The 14,635-nt window shown below is 47.9% G+C and overlaps 6 protein-coding genes across 8 annotated transcripts; 3 read left to right on the top strand and 3 right to left on the bottom strand.

Moving 5' to 3' along the window:
* Window positions 1-42: 42 nt before the first annotated feature.
* Window positions 43-1,631, bottom strand: LOC117146956 (dolichyl-diphosphooligosaccharide--protein glycosyltransferase 48 kDa subunit). Its single transcript, XM_033313618.1, has 2 exons — window positions 1,411-1,631; window positions 43-1,336 (listed from the first exon to the last, which is right to left on the bottom strand). The coding sequence occupies exons 1-2, from the start codon at window positions 1,550-1,552 to the stop codon at window positions 129-131; spliced, it is 1,350 nt and encodes a 449-aa protein (XP_033169509.1). The 5' UTR covers window positions 1,553-1,631; the 3' UTR covers window positions 43-128.
* Window positions 1,632-1,695: 64 nt separating this feature from the next.
* Window positions 1,696-2,546, top strand: LOC117146958. Its single transcript, XM_033313620.1, has 2 exons — window positions 1,696-2,191; window positions 2,251-2,546. Exons 1-2 carry the CDS (start codon window positions 1,792-1,794, stop codon window positions 2,385-2,387), a joined length of 537 nt encoding a protein of 178 aa, XP_033169511.1. The 5' UTR covers window positions 1,696-1,791; the 3' UTR covers window positions 2,388-2,546.
* A 132-nt stretch (window positions 2,547-2,678) lies between these two features.
* LOC117146960 lies at window positions 2,679-3,185 on the bottom strand. The gene is made up of 2 exons (XM_033313622.1): window positions 3,076-3,185; window positions 2,679-3,015 (listed from the first exon to the last, which is right to left on the bottom strand). Exon 2 carries the CDS (start codon window positions 3,004-3,006, stop codon window positions 2,773-2,775), a length of 234 nt encoding a protein of 77 aa, XP_033169513.1. The 5' UTR covers window positions 3,007-3,015; window positions 3,076-3,185; the 3' UTR covers window positions 2,679-2,772.
* A 109-nt stretch (window positions 3,186-3,294) lies between these two features.
* Window positions 3,295-5,322, bottom strand: LOC117146955 (zinc finger protein ZPR1). Its single transcript, XM_033313617.1, has 2 exons — window positions 4,526-5,322; window positions 3,295-4,412 (listed from the first exon to the last, which is right to left on the bottom strand). Exons 1-2 carry the CDS (start codon window positions 5,205-5,207, stop codon window positions 3,712-3,714), a joined length of 1,383 nt encoding a protein of 460 aa, XP_033169508.1. The 5' UTR covers window positions 5,208-5,322; the 3' UTR covers window positions 3,295-3,711.
* Window positions 5,323-5,433: 111 nt separating this feature from the next.
* Window positions 5,434-6,317, top strand: LOC117147630. The gene is made up of 2 exons (XM_033314596.1): window positions 5,434-5,523; window positions 5,616-6,317. Exon 2 carries the CDS (start codon window positions 5,733-5,735, stop codon window positions 6,282-6,284), a length of 552 nt encoding a protein of 183 aa, XP_033170487.1. The 5' UTR covers window positions 5,434-5,523; window positions 5,616-5,732; the 3' UTR covers window positions 6,285-6,317.
* A 103-nt stretch (window positions 6,318-6,420) lies between these two features.
* LOC117148741 (E3 ubiquitin-protein ligase TRIM33) lies at window positions 6,421-14,092 on the top strand. Of its 3 annotated transcripts, none has more exons than XM_033316310.1 (8): window positions 6,421-6,497; window positions 8,864-9,643; window positions 9,782-10,279; window positions 10,439-12,540; window positions 12,747-13,266; window positions 13,337-13,500; window positions 13,569-13,801; window positions 13,967-14,092. In XM_033316310.1, the coding sequence occupies exons 3-8, from the start codon at window positions 9,786-9,788 to the stop codon at window positions 14,069-14,071; spliced, it is 3,618 nt and encodes a 1,205-aa protein (XP_033172201.1). In that variant the 5' UTR covers window positions 6,421-6,497; window positions 8,864-9,643; window positions 9,782-9,785; the 3' UTR covers window positions 14,072-14,092. The 3 variants fall into 3 exon arrangements, with proteins under 3 accessions (XP_033172201.1, XP_033172202.1, XP_033172203.1); XM_033316311.1 differs by having other exon boundaries at window positions 6,455-6,605; window positions 8,864-9,642; window positions 9,780-10,279; XM_033316312.1 differs by having other exon boundaries at window positions 6,455-6,605; window positions 12,798-13,266.
* The last annotated feature ends 543 nt before the right edge of the window (window positions 14,093-14,635 follow it).

Raw genomic sequence — 14,635 nt, 5'->3', positions numbered from 1 at the left:
TTAAGCCAACCTTGGCGTGTCATATAGTTACTAAAAGCCAAGTTTTTTAATGGATTGTGGGTTTCTCTCTGCGGGAAACTTTATTTTAGTGCATTGTGTGTTACATTTGAGTTGAATGAACGTGCAGACTACTGCGACTTCTTGTCCTCCTTGGCGGCCCTGCCCACGGGCTCATCCTTGAAGTGAAGGAACACGAACGAGAAGACAAACACGCCGATCATCATGGAGAAGGCGCTGGTGTAGTAGGGGAATGCGCTCGGGATGAAGCGCTCGTACTGCGTGTGCTCCAGCGGACGCACCGACACCTGGGTAGTGCTGTACAGATGCGTGTAGCCCACGCGATCGTAGTCCACCTTGAACTGATAAACGCCGTAGACGTCGGGTATCTTGAATTTGGCCTGGTAGGCGCCCGTGTTCGTTTGCTTCAGATAGGTGCGCACGAAGGGATCGATGCGCACGAACTCCAGTTGAATGTCGCTGGCCTTGAAGGCGCGCCACTCGCCCTGCACCAGCTCCTCGATGCCGATGGTGTAGACGACCGGGTCGGTGATGGTGTACGCCTGATCCGGTGGCAGCAGCTCGCCCTCCTTGTGATGCTGCACGGATGCCACGCGCAGGCGGCCAGTCTCCCCAAATACCCACTTGCTAATGGACTCGGCCACGTCGCGATTGCCGGCCAGCTTGTGGAACACGCCGCTCTGCGCGTACTGCACGGCCGTGGTGAAGCTCTCGTCGGAGAAGAAGAGCAGCGAGCCGGAGAAGACTACGCGGGCATTGTTCCTCGCCTGCAGGGCGGCGATTAGCAGGGTGCCTCGGCCAACGGCATGCGGATAGTCGGAGACACTGGCCTCAGGATTGTAGCTATAGGCGGTGCTCTCGGCGGTCAGCAGCTTGAGTACCAGCGGGTTCTCCTTGTCGGCAATCAGTCCTGTGCCGCGATAGAGCAGCGGTGCGGCATCCGCCTGCCTGTTGGCCTTGCCCACAATGGTGTCGGCCTGGATTAGATTCTTGGCGGATGTCAGGATGGTTGTGTGCTCGCCAGCATCGCTGACATCGTAGTGCAGATGGTCAATGACCGCCGCATTCTCCTCGTCCAGCTCGAAGCCGCACTCGGAGGCGAATTCCCTAAGCGCGTCGCCGGATTTCTCGCTGCCCGCCACCAGAACATTGCCGCCATCGTCGACGAACTGGGCCAAACGCTCCACGCTCACATCGCCGCCGAATTCCTCGACACTTGGTGCGAATATGATGACGTTCTTGTACAGATATTCGCCGTATTTGGACAGCAGCAGGCTGGAGTCATCCGCCAGTTTGTAGGTGAGCTTGAATCCGCGATCTGTAGCCCAAAGATAACCAATTATCAACACATTTCATTGTCCACGTCAGAGGTTAGCCGGCATTTTCACTCACCCTGCAGCGATTTGAAGAAGATCGAGTGGGTTTCCCGGATGGCCAGGTTGTCCAGCAGGACCAAGGTGTTGGCGTCCGTGTCCAGTACCGCCTGACAGTGGGCAATCGCCAAAACGGCGATCAGTAGAGTCTTCCACATCATTTTATCCAACTAAAATACAAAATTCTCTCCGGCTTTTCTTGAAAAAAATGACTGACTGGCAGTGTGGCCAAGTACTGGCAGAGTGTGCCAAAATATACGAAAATACCAGAAGGAATTTAAAGAATTATAAAAAATCGATGACTTGATTAATTATCGATTACATTTACTAGCCAATTTATAAACAAAACATTTCAATTCAAATTTTAGATTGTTAATAACATTCGTTATCAACAACCATAATGGACATCTTCGAGAGCTTCTGTCGCACGTGCGGGAACGAGTGCCTGGAATCGTTGTCCATTTACGATGAGAGTGCCCTAGTGCTGGACAAGATGGTGCCCATTGCGGATATGCTAGCGTCCTGCCTGCCCGTCTCCTTGCCTCCACTGGATCCAGAGGACGACTATCCCAAGCAGATCTGCCGCATCTGCGTGAAGAAGCTGTCGATGGCCTACGAGTTCAGCCACCAGTGGCTGTGCGCCCACGGCGAGTTTAACGTGGCCCTAAAGTTCGAGCAGCGCAGAAGGCGCAGCCAGGCCAGCAAATCCCAGTCGCACACGCAGACCCAAACTCATCCGGTGGAGCCGAGGAATGAGCAATTGCCCACGGTGTTGGTGGAAGCAGTGTCGACTAAAAGAGGTAAGTGCACATTTTGCTTATCTAGCTAGGTAGATTTTAAACTTCTCAATCTTCCCCAGCAACTGCTCCTCCCACCACCGCGGCCAACTCCAGCAGCGACTCCATACCGGCCTTCAAGTGCGGTATCTGCATCGAATGTTTTTACACGGAGAAGGCCTGCAAATTCCACTTAAAGTTCTCGCACAAGGATCTTTAAAGATCTTTGCTGTTTTAACATATTTTACACTGTCTACAGCGTGTTTTTTCCCTTCCTTGTGATTTGGTTTTAAGTGCATAAATCGTTTGTGAAATTTGTAACTATGTAGGTTTTGAATTAGGAATATATATACAAATATTTCTTCTTTTTATACAACAAGTGCGTTCTTTTGGATTTTCAAACACAAAACGTTGCAATTGTTGGGATATGGAGTGGATTTGTGTATGCATGAAACACGAAAAACCTGGAAAACTATTACCCGCTATAGTTGAACCACTGAACACTGGCTTCTGTACATTTGGATGTTTGTTTTACTTAGCTTTAGAGTAAACAAAAAAAATCAAAGATGAGAGCCGACAGGATTTTTCCGAAGGGTCGAAGTCCTCTAGTCATCCTCGTCGTTGCGCACCTTCAGGGCGCGCGGATCGTCGTGGCGGTAGACAACGTAGCCGAGCTTGTAGCGCCGGTTATCGCCGTCCTTGGCATAGTAGTTGGCCACTCCGATGGTGGCCATAACGATTCCGGCGAGGGCCAAGGCGGATCCGCCGACGATGTCCGGAATCTCGTTCCAGGCGCGCTTCAGCAGCGATGTGGAGCCTCGGGCAGCGGATGCGGACATCTTGGTGCTCTACGGGATGGGGGTGTTAGTTTACTGGGAGCATCAAATATACCATTTAAGCATATTTACCAAAAATTCAACGCGTTCAGTTAAGTTACACAACGAACAAACCAAACAGCTGATTAGAGCTGGCCTGCTGGTTATCGATACTTGCTATCGCCGCACAGCTGCAGGTGACGAAATTTCGATAGACTGAATATTGAAAAAAAGCTTTTTGAATTATCCTTGTGGGAAATGATTTATTTTAGAACTGCAACTAGATGTAATATTTTCAATGCTGTGTGGACATTTGTTCGAATTTTGTTTATTTGCTGCTTAGGATCGAGTAAAAGTGTTCGTTGAAACGTACAAAACAGGCAATAGGAATAGTTTCCGACCATGTAAAGTATATATATTCTTGATTAGTATCAATAGCTGAGTCGATCTGACCCTATCCGTTTGTTTTCAAATGTTGCCACGCCCACAAACCGCTCAAAACTAGAATCTGTAATCTTAACATTTCAGCTGTTATGATTACTGAGATCGAGACTCGACGTCCTGATCAAGAATATATATACTTTATATGGTCGAAATCTTTTCCGGTTGCCTATTTTTTACTTTTCAACGAATTCAGTTTACAATTTTGCTTAACGAGTAACGGGTATAATTATAAAAAAACTGGTCTGATTATGAATTAATTGCCATAATTGCGAATGCAGGACTTCATCACGCCTTCTGCTCGTAGCCCTCGGTCTTCATGTCATTGAGGCCCAGATCCTCGTTGTCCTCGTAGGAGCGATCGTACCGCTCCACAGTGAGCTTGTCATCCGGCTCCGAGTCGTCATCGCTCAGTGATTGCACATAGGTATTTCCGGCTGGATCCTCCAGCACCAGCGTAATGACTCGCTTCAGATTCATGACATCCTCGAAGGTGTCAAGAAATCGCTGCATCTGCTGCTTGGTCGCGACGTCGGCGGAGTCGTGGAAGAGCGTGCCGTCCAACTGATCCCGCATGGCCACCAGCAGACCCTCCACGGTAGTGAATCGCCCGCACAGGGCATGCGGACCCACCTCGAGGTCCAGCTCTGGGATGGACAAGCTGCACGTCTCCGACTTGAGGACATCGCGCGTCAGATCCTCCTTGCTGGCAATCTGGACGCGGAAGCGTACACCCTGCGCCTCCACTCCGCCGCCGGACTTCACTTCGTTCGTCTTGTGGCCACAGGCACCGCAAACGGTTGCCATGATCACCACCTCCTTGAAGTGCGGTATGTTTGTCAGCTTCATGTTCGTCTCGCAGGGCGCCTGGCAGCTGGGACAATTGGTGGGGAACTGGAGCACCTCGCCGTGCAGATTCTCAATGGGCCACGAGTCCTCGGCAATGGGCTTCAGCAGGTGCTGATCCTCGTGATTCTGCTCGTACAGGCCTGGAAAGGAATACAGGTGTGTGCTTATAAGGGGAACAATACGAATTATGTGACTCTATGGTTCTTTTGGCTATCCCACTGTTTAAGTTTCTAATGTTACAATGAGGCCTCACCCAATTGCTCGTTCTGCTGCTGGCTGCGTGTGAAGTACGAAGTCTTTAGCTGCGGATCGGCGGCAGGTGCCAGCGGATTCTCGACGAAACTATTGCCGGATATGTCCTCGAGGAGCAGGTGAAAGGGCGTTGTCACCTCCTTTAAGCGGTGCAATCGCTCGATGTACCTTTCAATTGAAGCAGCTGTCTCCGGATGATCGATGCGCCGTTTCTCCTGATCCTGCGACAAGCCGGCTATTGTCCGTTCGATGATGCCTTCGACAGTGGTCACCTCGCCCTTCTGCGACTGCACCGGAATCTCCAGTTCCACCTCCGGTATGCTGATGCTGGAGTTATCCGAGCGCACCACGCGCCTATTGAGATCGGCCACGGATTGCACCACCAGTTCGATGCGAATGCCGGACTTTTGGATCTCCGATGCCGACTGCATCTCGTTGTTGATGTGGCCGCAGTGGTCGCACTTGAAGGACATAAGCACTACCTCGCGGAAAAAGGGTATCTTGGTGGGCAGCAGCCGAGTTACTCCCGTTTCGAAGCAGTTCATGCAGGCGGACTCGATCTCCACAATCTCTTCGGTCTGCTCCGCATTGATCTCCCGGAAAATGGGCTCCGGCCGAACGTTCCCCGCGCTCTCCGGCGGACTGGTGTCATTGTTACTACTGGCGGCGCTCACGGTGGACATGATTTGTTTGCTATCCACTCGAAAGTTGCTGTTTAAGTGTGCTTTTTTAAATTAAATGTATATGTTTAGGCGAAACGTGCAAGTTTAATCGATAGACGTTGGCGATAAGTGTACATAAACCTATCGGGCACCGATAGAATTCGTAGTGTGACCGTCTTGCATATGCTTAAATCTCCGTAAATACCCAGAAGTGTGCTCGGCGCGTTGGTCTCAAACGCTCGCGAATGTTCTCAGGTTCGATACAGAATTCATAACGGAATAAAAACGTGCACAATTAAATTCAAAAGCTTACCTGCAGCGTATTTGCCACCACACGGTAAGGCCCTAAAACAATAACTGATTGGCCATCTGCACATTGGGAATACCACTTACCTGACCCACGTTCTTCCTAAAATTACCTGCTTTCAGAAATAACAGGAGTCTTTTTGTAGAGCGACAATTTAAGGCAGTACAAAAAGAACCAAGCTTAGAGTATCATTGAATTGTTTATATTCCTGCTACCAATTCAAGAGACTTTCAATCAAGATGGCCGGATCGTCGAGCATTAATGCGCTGTTGGCCAAGCAAATGAGTTTGGGCGAGGAAATTCAGAGCCTCATTCGCAATTATAAAAAGGATTCGGCTCAACGGAAATCTAAACTTGGATATTTTGAAGGGCGACTATGCAAATTGCAATATTTGTGGAATGCATTTACCGATGGGCAAAATACTATTAAAACTCGCAACGAAAAGACGGAAATGGAACATACATATTTTAAAACCAACTTCTTTGTCAAAATAAAGACTTTGGTAATTTCATATATAGGAGAATTCATTCAGAAACTGCCCACAATAGAAAATGATACCGAAAACGTGCACGTATTGGGAAAGGATACTAGACACGTGACCGCATCGCCGGAGAATTCTGACGCTGAGTTCGATTCTAAACTTCAAGAGCAGCGGCAATCTATGGACAGAATTGAGGAAATTATACAAAATTTGGAACGCGTGACAAGGAATGGGATTAACCCGATCATTTTACCCTATTTAACACTAATGAAAAAAATGCATGCGGAAATGAATCAAGTAGACATGTAAATGTAATACGTACGTTGTGTTATTTACTTATTAAGGATGTGGGCAAAATGGAAACTTAAAATAAATATTTAACGAACAATAAGCGTGTTCAGATATCGATGTCAGGGTACGCTGGGCCAGACTTTTCAAAGACTATCGATATGTGGCTGTGCTGAAATATATATCTAGCATCCCTAGCTGCACTGCATACAAAAGTTCGACGGGAGCAGTAAAGTAATTATTTGTTTAATCCAATAATTATCGACTCCAATCAAATTGGCGGTCTTCTGGTTGTTTTTAATGTCCCACAGCGTGCTAAATTCGCTGAATCAGTGAATAACGGTAACTGTAGCTATAACTGCCTGTGGTGTATAGTGTTCTCTTGTGTTCCTGCGTGTAGGCGTTTGTGTGTGACGGGCAAATATAAAATCGTAACGTAACAAGCAAAAGAGAGCAGCAAAAAACAAAAAGAACAAAAAAAAACGTGAAAACGAAAACTACTATAAGGTGGTGACAGTTGCGAAAAAGGCAGTTAGCGCTTTGAATTAGACACTAAAAGCTGACAACGCCGAACAGACAGCGAAATGTTCAGGCATTTCAAGGACCTTTTTCGCCTCCTGTCTGCTGTTCGGTGTGTGAGAGTGTGTGTGTATGCATGTGCGGGCGTGTGTGTTTGAGTGCCTTTTGACCACGACCACCTGGGCGGTAGTCAAGTGGAAATTTTGCGTTCAAGGACAACGGCAGTGACGCCCCCCCCCCCCCCCCCCTTTTTCGATTGTCACCCCGCGACCCCATCGAGTGTTGTCCTGACCACCACCCCGCCCACCAACTATTACTTTCAATTCGACGACAGTTTGTCTGGTCAGTCAAGAATAGTGTTTATTCCGAAATCCGAAAAAAGGGAATTCAGTTTTAATTTCACATGGTGTGTGTTAGTGTGTTTTTTTTTTGTATTCTGTACGTGTGGGTGCCGTTTTTCTTCGTATTTCATTTTTTGCCGCGTTGAGTGAGCTTGCGCACACCAATACGAACGAAATTGAGAACTTTTCTTCGCAGAACCGATTTTTCGCTCTCCCTCACTCGCTTATCGCTCCTCCTCTATCTCTTTCGCAGCCCAGCCAGCGCTGCACTCGAAAATAACCGTTTGCGAGCAGCAAGAGAGAGAGCGGCACACATTTGAAAGTGAAATAAATCAAAAAGTACGTGGAAATGGACAAGAAAATATCAGCTGCGGCGCAGAATTGACAAAGTCGATAGGGGGACCAACAAAATCATCCAGGTCCGATAAAGTAAAGCAAAATAAACCAGAACAGTGAAAAAAAGGGGCAAAGCAGCGGCACTAAATTCCGTTTACCACGTGTGTTCGCTTGTGGCCGCTTGTGTCTGTGTGTATGCAGCTGATTCGGCATGTGGGTGTTTGGTTGCGAGTGTTTGGAGAGGGCACAAAACTAAAGTAGATTTTAAACTACCGCTCACTTCCGCTGATTTAAACGTATTTATTTAGGCAATTAGGCCTTGCCCCAATTGAATTAGTTGGTTCAAGGACTTTGTGGCCCAGCTTGTCCTTGTTAGGGCAGCTATTTTTTTTTGCGCAACTAGCGGATAAATGGCTAGAAAGGTCATCACTACGAACGCGCCTGCGTGAACGGGTAGCAAAAACAGTAAGAAGGAGTAAAGAAGAACTTGACGTGTGTGTGTGTGTGTGTCGCATAGCTACACATAACGGCGAACAACGTAACGTAAACTTAACGCAAAATGAAACCGATACTACTATCCCCTCCCCCACTCATTCCATTAATGTCCTAACATAGAAATTAATAAACAAATTCATAGCACGAAATCAATGTTGCTAGTTCTTATTCTTTTTTTTCCATTGAACTCTCAAAACGGCATTATTAAATTCCATCCTGGAAACTCTTGCCGGCTATATTAATTCAAATTAGACTTCATGGGAAAGCGTTATACAAATATACACAGCGTTCTACGCCTAAGGTCGCGTCGCAGTCAAATTGGAAGAAAGCAACAATTCTTATTGGCAGATGATGACATAAAAATATAGATATTTCACTATATAATGCAATTTTGGGAATCAACAAGTTTTCAAAATGAATCATATTTTTATATATTTTTTTCTTAACTGACTTAGGACTTTAAAATGAATAGCAAAAGTATTACCTATTATATATCAATAGGAATCTGACTTTTAATTCTTGTTGAGTAACGTTAATTATTCCCAATCTTGAAGTAGTTATTTTTATTGCAGATAGAATTTGTCTGAAAAATGGCCAAGATACTTTGCTAACATCCGGAAAGTATGCAGCAGTGTGTGTGTGTGTGTGTGTGCTGTTGCATAAGCCAGATGCGTTGTCAAAGGGGGTTGCCCTGCGTATGGAAAGGGTATACATTGGGTAAAAAACAAATGGCTCATTTGATTTAATGTCAGTTAGGTTCGTCTATATTTGCTAGTTTGTTTACTTTGGCTCTGCGTTGCAGAACTAATATTCTGTTTCGGCTTTATATTTATTTTTTTTATACATTTTTGTAAATTTCTAGCCAACGATTAACGTGATTTTTGTATCTATTTTGTAAAATACCAATAGGAGCGGCGCTGTCGTCCAATTTGCATCGCCGTGTTCTTCGTCAGTGTTTGTTGTCGTCTCCTCGTTCGTCCTTAATTTTATTTCGTCCTTGTGGAACAAGAAGAACGAGAAGAAGCAAAAGAAAAGCCACATTAACCTGGAGGATCACCGCAATACATAGTTTCCAAATGCTTTAAAAATTATTCGGCAATATCTAAAAATATAGAAAAGTAAGACAAGCAGCGAATCAGCAACAACAATCGAAAACACCAAACAAAAACCAAAAAACTAACATAAGCCGAAAGTCGAAGGAGGCTCGCAAATTTTTACAAATTTGCAATACATTTTAAGTAAGCGGAAGAGAAGAAGGGGTGTTTGTTGTGCGTCAGTGTGTGTGTGTGTGTGCGTGCGCGTGGATTGAAGGTCCTTCGCTCACTTTTACCCCGGCGAAACGAACTACTGTTGGCCTTTTTTTGCGGCGATAGAAGGGACCTCAATTGGAATGGACCTGTTGGGAGAGCGGAGGGACATTAGGGAGCAGCAGCAGCAGCAGCAGCAGGATTAGTATCAGGATTAGGAATAGGATCAGCAATAAATGCAAGCAAGCGCAAAGGACTAGAAAAGGAAGCAGCGACCAGGATTTAGGAGCCAGGATTTAGGAGCCAGGAAATACGAAATACGGAATAGCAATCAGTAATCAGGAAACAGGAAAGGCAGCCCAAGACAACAAAACAAAAGGAATCCATTGAATCGACAAAAGACAAGAACTTGTTGTATCAGAGAAGCGCCAAAAGAAAAAAGGTGAGTAGTTTACCACATGCTGAATGAATATGTTCTTAATTGATTAGCCATTCAAGAATAATATTCGCTGCAAAATGTGCCATTGCGCTTCCCGGCTTTACTGGTTTTCCTGATCAATCAAAGTTAATTCGTTTGTAGGACAATGACTACTGTGGAGGAGCCTGTCCAGGCGGTTGACACGGTCGATCCGTGTCCTCCGGGGATTCCCAATCTGAAAACCGTTCTCAGCGACGATGCCTCGAACTCATCGGTGCTGGAGGACATCGATGTGAGCAACACGAGCAGCAGTAGCTCCAGTTCTAGCAGCTCCAGCTCCAGCTCTGGTTCCTGCTCTGGGTCGGGCACCGATACGGACACCGGCAAGGGCAGCAGTAATGTTGGCAGTCTGGATGTGACCAGCTCTTCGAGCATTGGTTCGGAGACCTCCATCTCATCGACGGGCTCCACAGCCATTGCAGGACCATCCGCTTTGCTAGACGATTCGAACTCATCCGGACTGGGCCTGGTGGTGGATGTGGATAGCAACGGGAGCAGCCAGGAGCTAAGCAGCCACGGCGTCACCGAGCTGGACTCGCTGGAGGACTCGTGCAGCGGCCTAATGATCAAGGATGGGGATAAGCTATGCAAGCTGTGCAGGTGAGAGGGTTGATCATTAGATCATTAGTAGCATCTCCTAAACTCAATTCCAATTAAGTTGCTCTAAACGCAATTGAAGATTTTATTATTATGAATGTAAATCCTGAATTTGTGATGGCATTTTAAAGCTGATCAACCGGTTTACTTGTTTGCCCACAGCTTACGCCTCGTGATGCCGCGCATCTTGTCTTGCCTGCACGTATTCTGTGAGGACTGCCTGCAGTCAGTGGTATCGAAGGACACGATGGCGGCCAGCTCGCCCAACAGCTGCTCCTCGTCTTCGTTCGATGGCAGTGAGCACCACCACCGTCTGTCCGCTCTGCTCATCGAGTGCCCCGTGTGCAAGCAGGAGACACCGCTGGGACCCAAGGGGATCAAGGCACTACCCTGCGACTATATCGTGACCAATATACTGGACCTCTCCAATTTGGAGTCTGAGCACATTGTGTGCACGTCGTGCAAGAGCAAAGAGGAGGCCATTTCGCGTTGCAACGACTGCGCCAACTTTCTGTGCAATGGCTGCGATAACGCCCATAAGTATATGCGTTGCTTCGAAAATCACCATGTTGTGCGCATCGAGGATCTAACCAAGAACGTCCACGACAAGCTGATCATACACAAGCCAGTGTTCTGCCGCCAGCACGTAAGCGAGAATCTCAAGTACTATTGCTTCACCTGCCAGGTGCCCACGTGCAATGATTGCCTGCTGAGCGATCACAAGGGCAGCGACCATCATTATGAGACGGCCACGGTGGCGGAGCAGGCGGTGCGAGCCGATCTCGAGGAAACTCTGAGTGATACGCTCAAGAAGGCCGACTACTGCAACGATGCGGGTAGCAATCTGGGCAGTGCCCTCACCGAACTCCAGTCACAGCACGATACTGTGCGGCAGCAAATCGAGGATGCCTACAAGTCCTACAAGCGTATGCTAGAATCGATCAAGGATCAGATGCTTAACGAGCTGGGACGCCTGCACTCGGATCGCGAGCTAAAGATCATGGATCTGATGCAGAGTATGGAGAACACGATGGGAAAGCTGCAGCACGCTGCTCAGTTCGGCCAGCGGGCTGTCGAAAAGGCCAATTCCATTGAGTTTCTGCTGCTGAAGCCCATCATCAGTGCCCAGTGCTTGAATCTCATGGAGCAGACGCCCAAGTGCGATGTCAACTATCAACTGCAGTTTGACTCGAAGCCAGAGATGTTCGAGCAATTCGCCAGGGAGATGTTTGGCAAATTTCAAACGGATCACATTGACTCTAGTCCCAAGAAGCTGGGGATGACCCAGCAGCTGCAACAGCAACAGCAGCAGCAGGTGCAACAGCAACAACATCAGCACCAGCACCAGGTGCAACAGCAACAGCAGCATCAGCAGCAGCAGCAGCAGCAACAACAACAGGTGCAGCACCAACAGCAGCAGCAAAAGCTTCAGTTGCAGCAACAACAGCAGCATCAACACAACTCGAACAATTTGATTGTCGGCCATCGGGGCAGCTCCTCTGTCCAAGGGCGCCTGACCTCAGCTGTATTCAGCCCCATCTCGCTGCCCTCCTCGCTGCAGAGTTCCTTCGATGGCGACACCAACTCGGTGATGACCAATTTCTCCATGATGGACTCGCCGCCGCAGCCATCATCGCAACAGCAATTGCCATCTGCCCAGCAGCAGTCTCAGCAGCAGCAACAGCAGCAGCAGCAGCAACAGGCGGCGGTGGTACTGCAGCAGGTGCAACAGCAGCAGAAGCACCAGCAACACCAAGTGCAGCAGCAGCAACAGCAACAGGGGCTGCACCAGCCAACATCGGCCCAGTCCATGCCGCAGCAGTTGGGGCAGCTCGTTGCACCGCAGGGAATTGTCCAGCAGGCTGGACATGTCAATCTCAACGCTGGTCCCGGCCCGAATATATCCATCAATGGCCTGGGCGCCGGTGGTCCGCCACCTAGTTTTAGCATGCTGGAGTACAACATCTCACGACTGGCCAGCTTGACGGAAACAATGCCAGATACCCTCAACGATGCACTGGCTGTTGGAGGAGGAGCAGCCGGACCTGTTCCGAATGTTGTGGCCCAAGTGCCGGGTGGTTCGGCCGTGACTGGTGGAGCCGTTGTGGGAGCATCGCATGCGCATCAACAGCAATCGCAGGCCGTAATGCCGGCATCGGCGGTCACTCCCACGCAGCCAATTACTTTGGCTGACATCCTATCGGGCGACCAGCGGGCGCTTAACAATCTCCAGGCGCTGGCCAAGCTGGGACTCAACAACAATGGTGAGTTTCTTGATAGAGTTTCCAATAGATTAAGCTTTCTTTTCGTTTTGTTTTGCTTTTCGGTTTGCTTACATCTTTAAGTTGTTTTTTGTTTTTTTCTTTTTCCTTTTTTCCTGCTCGCACCAAATGCATACCCCACACCCACAACACCAAAACCTCTACCAATACCAACATACAACACACGAAATCCCACAACCAACTCACAGATGATGGGCTTTTGTTAGACGGATCCTCAACGGAAATTGATTTTTTATCAGATTTCTGCATGCCACCGGCCACATCGCCCAGCCTGCAGTCCCTCAATCCAATCGTTGGTGGCGTGGAGGACATGGGACTCAATAACTTCCATGCCGTGGCTGCGCCGGGCACCACCAGTGTGGTCACCGGCCGGAACAAGGCCACTCCGATGCAGATTCGTTGCAAATTCGGTTCACTGGGCACCGCCAAGGGCCAGTTTAATTCACCCCATGGATTTTGCCTGGGCGTCGACGAGGAGATCATCGTGGCGGACACGAACAACCATCGCATCGAGGTCTTCGACAAGATGGGTGCCCTTAAGTTCCAGTTCGGTGTGGCCGGCAAGGAGGAGGGCCAGCTCTGGTATCCGCGCAAGGTGGCCGTGATGCATAACAATGGCAAATTTGTGGTCTGCGATCGTGGAAACGAGCGTTCTCGCATGCAAATCTTCTCCAAGTGCGGACACTTTATGCGCAAGATAGCTATCAGGTAAATATAAATATAAAAACTAAACAATTAGGGAACTAAGTTAATAACACAAATTTGCATTCATCCGCAGATACATTGATATCGTCGCTGGCTTGGCTGTCACAGCAAAGGGTCACATCGTGGCTGTGGATAGCGTGTCGCCCACCGTCTTTGTGATCTCCGAGGAGGGCGAATTGGTACGCTGGTTCGACTGCAGCGACTATATGCGCGAGCCCTCCGACATCGCCATACGAGGTGAGCAACTTACTCCATCCCGAGGATTAGTTGATCAAATAATTCAACGCTGTTGATTTTCCCACCAGACAACGACTTTTACGTGTGCGACTTTAAAGGCCATTGCGTGGCCGTTTTCCAGGACGACGGCACATTCCTCTATCGCATTGGCAACGAGAAGGTCACTTGCTTCCCCAATGGCATTGATATATCGAATGCCGGGGACGTGCTCATCGGCGACTCGCACGGCAATCGCTTCCACGTCGCCTGCTACTCGCGCGAGGGCGCCCTTCAGTCCGAGTTCGAGTGTCCACATGTAAAGGTGAGTATATAGCTATATGGAATGGTAGTTAGCCGTAGGTAAATGAATGTTGCAGATATTTTGAATTTTGCATAATTGATTTGGAATTCCGCAGCAGTCTTGATTTGATGTGGTTTCGAACCGAATGCTGTGCGGAGTAATACGCTAACAATGATACCTTTGCAGGTCTCCCGCTGCTGCGGACTAAAAATCACATCCGAGGGCTATGTGGTTACGCTGGCAAAGAACAATCATCATGTTCTAGTCCTGAACACCCTCTATGTTCACTGATTGCAAATCAAAGCGCGCAACAATCGTCCATCAGTCGATATGAACAAATATAACTACAAATACTCGTCGGGCAAGATATACGGATGTCGACGGCAGCAGCAATCAACAAACAGCAGCAATAGCAACACCATATGCAACAGCAACAGCAACAGTAATAGCAATAGCAACCTAAACAACTTGGCAAGGAGTCAACACACCGTACACTGCAATGGCAACAGTCAAATGGACAAGATAAGCAGGATAAGTAGCATGAGCAACATTTGCCTCATCGACAGCAACAGCAACAGCAACAGCAACAGCAACAGCAACATCAATCAACCACTGACTACAACAACGTCAGTCATCTAATAGAACCGAAAAGCAAGAATTAGGATAAACTAAGACATTGACACTATCAACAGATGCAGATAGCAGATGCAACTATCCAAATGGGCATATATGTATAAAACAAAATGTAATATGTGTATGTGGGGAATGCTAATAGACTAAATACGAACGAATAACTACGAATACGTGAAAATGAAAAGGTCGAGCTCCTATTTTTTTCGTTTATCTGTAGATCTG

The sequence above is a fragment of the Drosophila mauritiana genome, chromosome X (assembly GCF_004382145.1).
Source record: "Drosophila mauritiana strain mau12 chromosome X, ASM438214v1, whole genome shotgun sequence".
Taxonomy (NCBI): Eukaryota; Metazoa; Arthropoda; class Insecta; order Diptera; family Drosophilidae; genus Drosophila; species Drosophila mauritiana.
This window is presented reverse-complemented; position numbering and strand designations above follow the sequence as displayed.

What these genes read in the sequence shown, in the direction of transcription:
- LOC117146960 (XM_033313622.1), bottom strand. Translation starts at nt 3,006, where the DNA reads ATGTCCGCATCCGCTGCCCGAGGCTCCACATCGCTGCTGAAGCGCGCC.
- LOC117146955 (XM_033313617.1), bottom strand. Translation starts at nt 5,207, where the DNA reads ATGTCCACCGTGAGCGCCGCCAGTAGTAACAATGACACCAGTCCGCCG. An exon ending in GCAGCAGAACGAGCAATTGG is followed by an intron (nt 4,413 to 4,525) that starts GTGAGGCCTCAT and finishes ATTCCTTTCCAG; the next exon opens with GCCTGTACGAGCAGAATCAC.
- LOC117146956 (XM_033313618.1), bottom strand. Translation starts at nt 1,552, where the DNA reads ATGATGTGGAAGACTCTACTGATCGCCGTTTTGGCGATTGCCCACTGT. An exon ending in CTTCTTCAAATCGCTGCAGG is followed by an intron (nt 1,337 to 1,410) that starts GTGAGTGAAAAT and finishes TTTGGGCTACAG; the next exon opens with ATCGCGGATTCAAGCTCACC.
- LOC117147630 (XM_033314596.1), top strand. Translation starts at nt 5,733, where the DNA reads ATGGCCGGATCGTCGAGCATTAATGCGCTGTTGGCCAAGCAAATGAGT.
- LOC117148741 (XM_033316310.1), top strand. Translation starts at nt 9,786, where the DNA reads ATGACTACTGTGGAGGAGCCTGTCCAGGCGGTTGACACGGTCGATCCG. An exon ending in GCTGGGACTCAACAACAATG is followed by an intron (nt 12,541 to 12,746) that starts GTGAGTTTCTTG and finishes ACCAACTCACAG; the next exon opens with ATGATGGGCTTTTGTTAGAC. An exon ending in CTCCGACATCGCCATACGAG is followed by an intron (nt 13,501 to 13,568) that starts GTGAGCAACTTA and finishes TTTTCCCACCAG; the next exon opens with ACAACGACTTTTACGTGTGC.
- LOC117146958 (XM_033313620.1), top strand. Translation starts at nt 1,792, where the DNA reads ATGGACATCTTCGAGAGCTTCTGTCGCACGTGCGGGAACGAGTGCCTG. An exon ending in AGCAGTGTCGACTAAAAGAG is followed by an intron (nt 2,192 to 2,250) that starts GTAAGTGCACAT and finishes AATCTTCCCCAG; the next exon opens with CAACTGCTCCTCCCACCACC.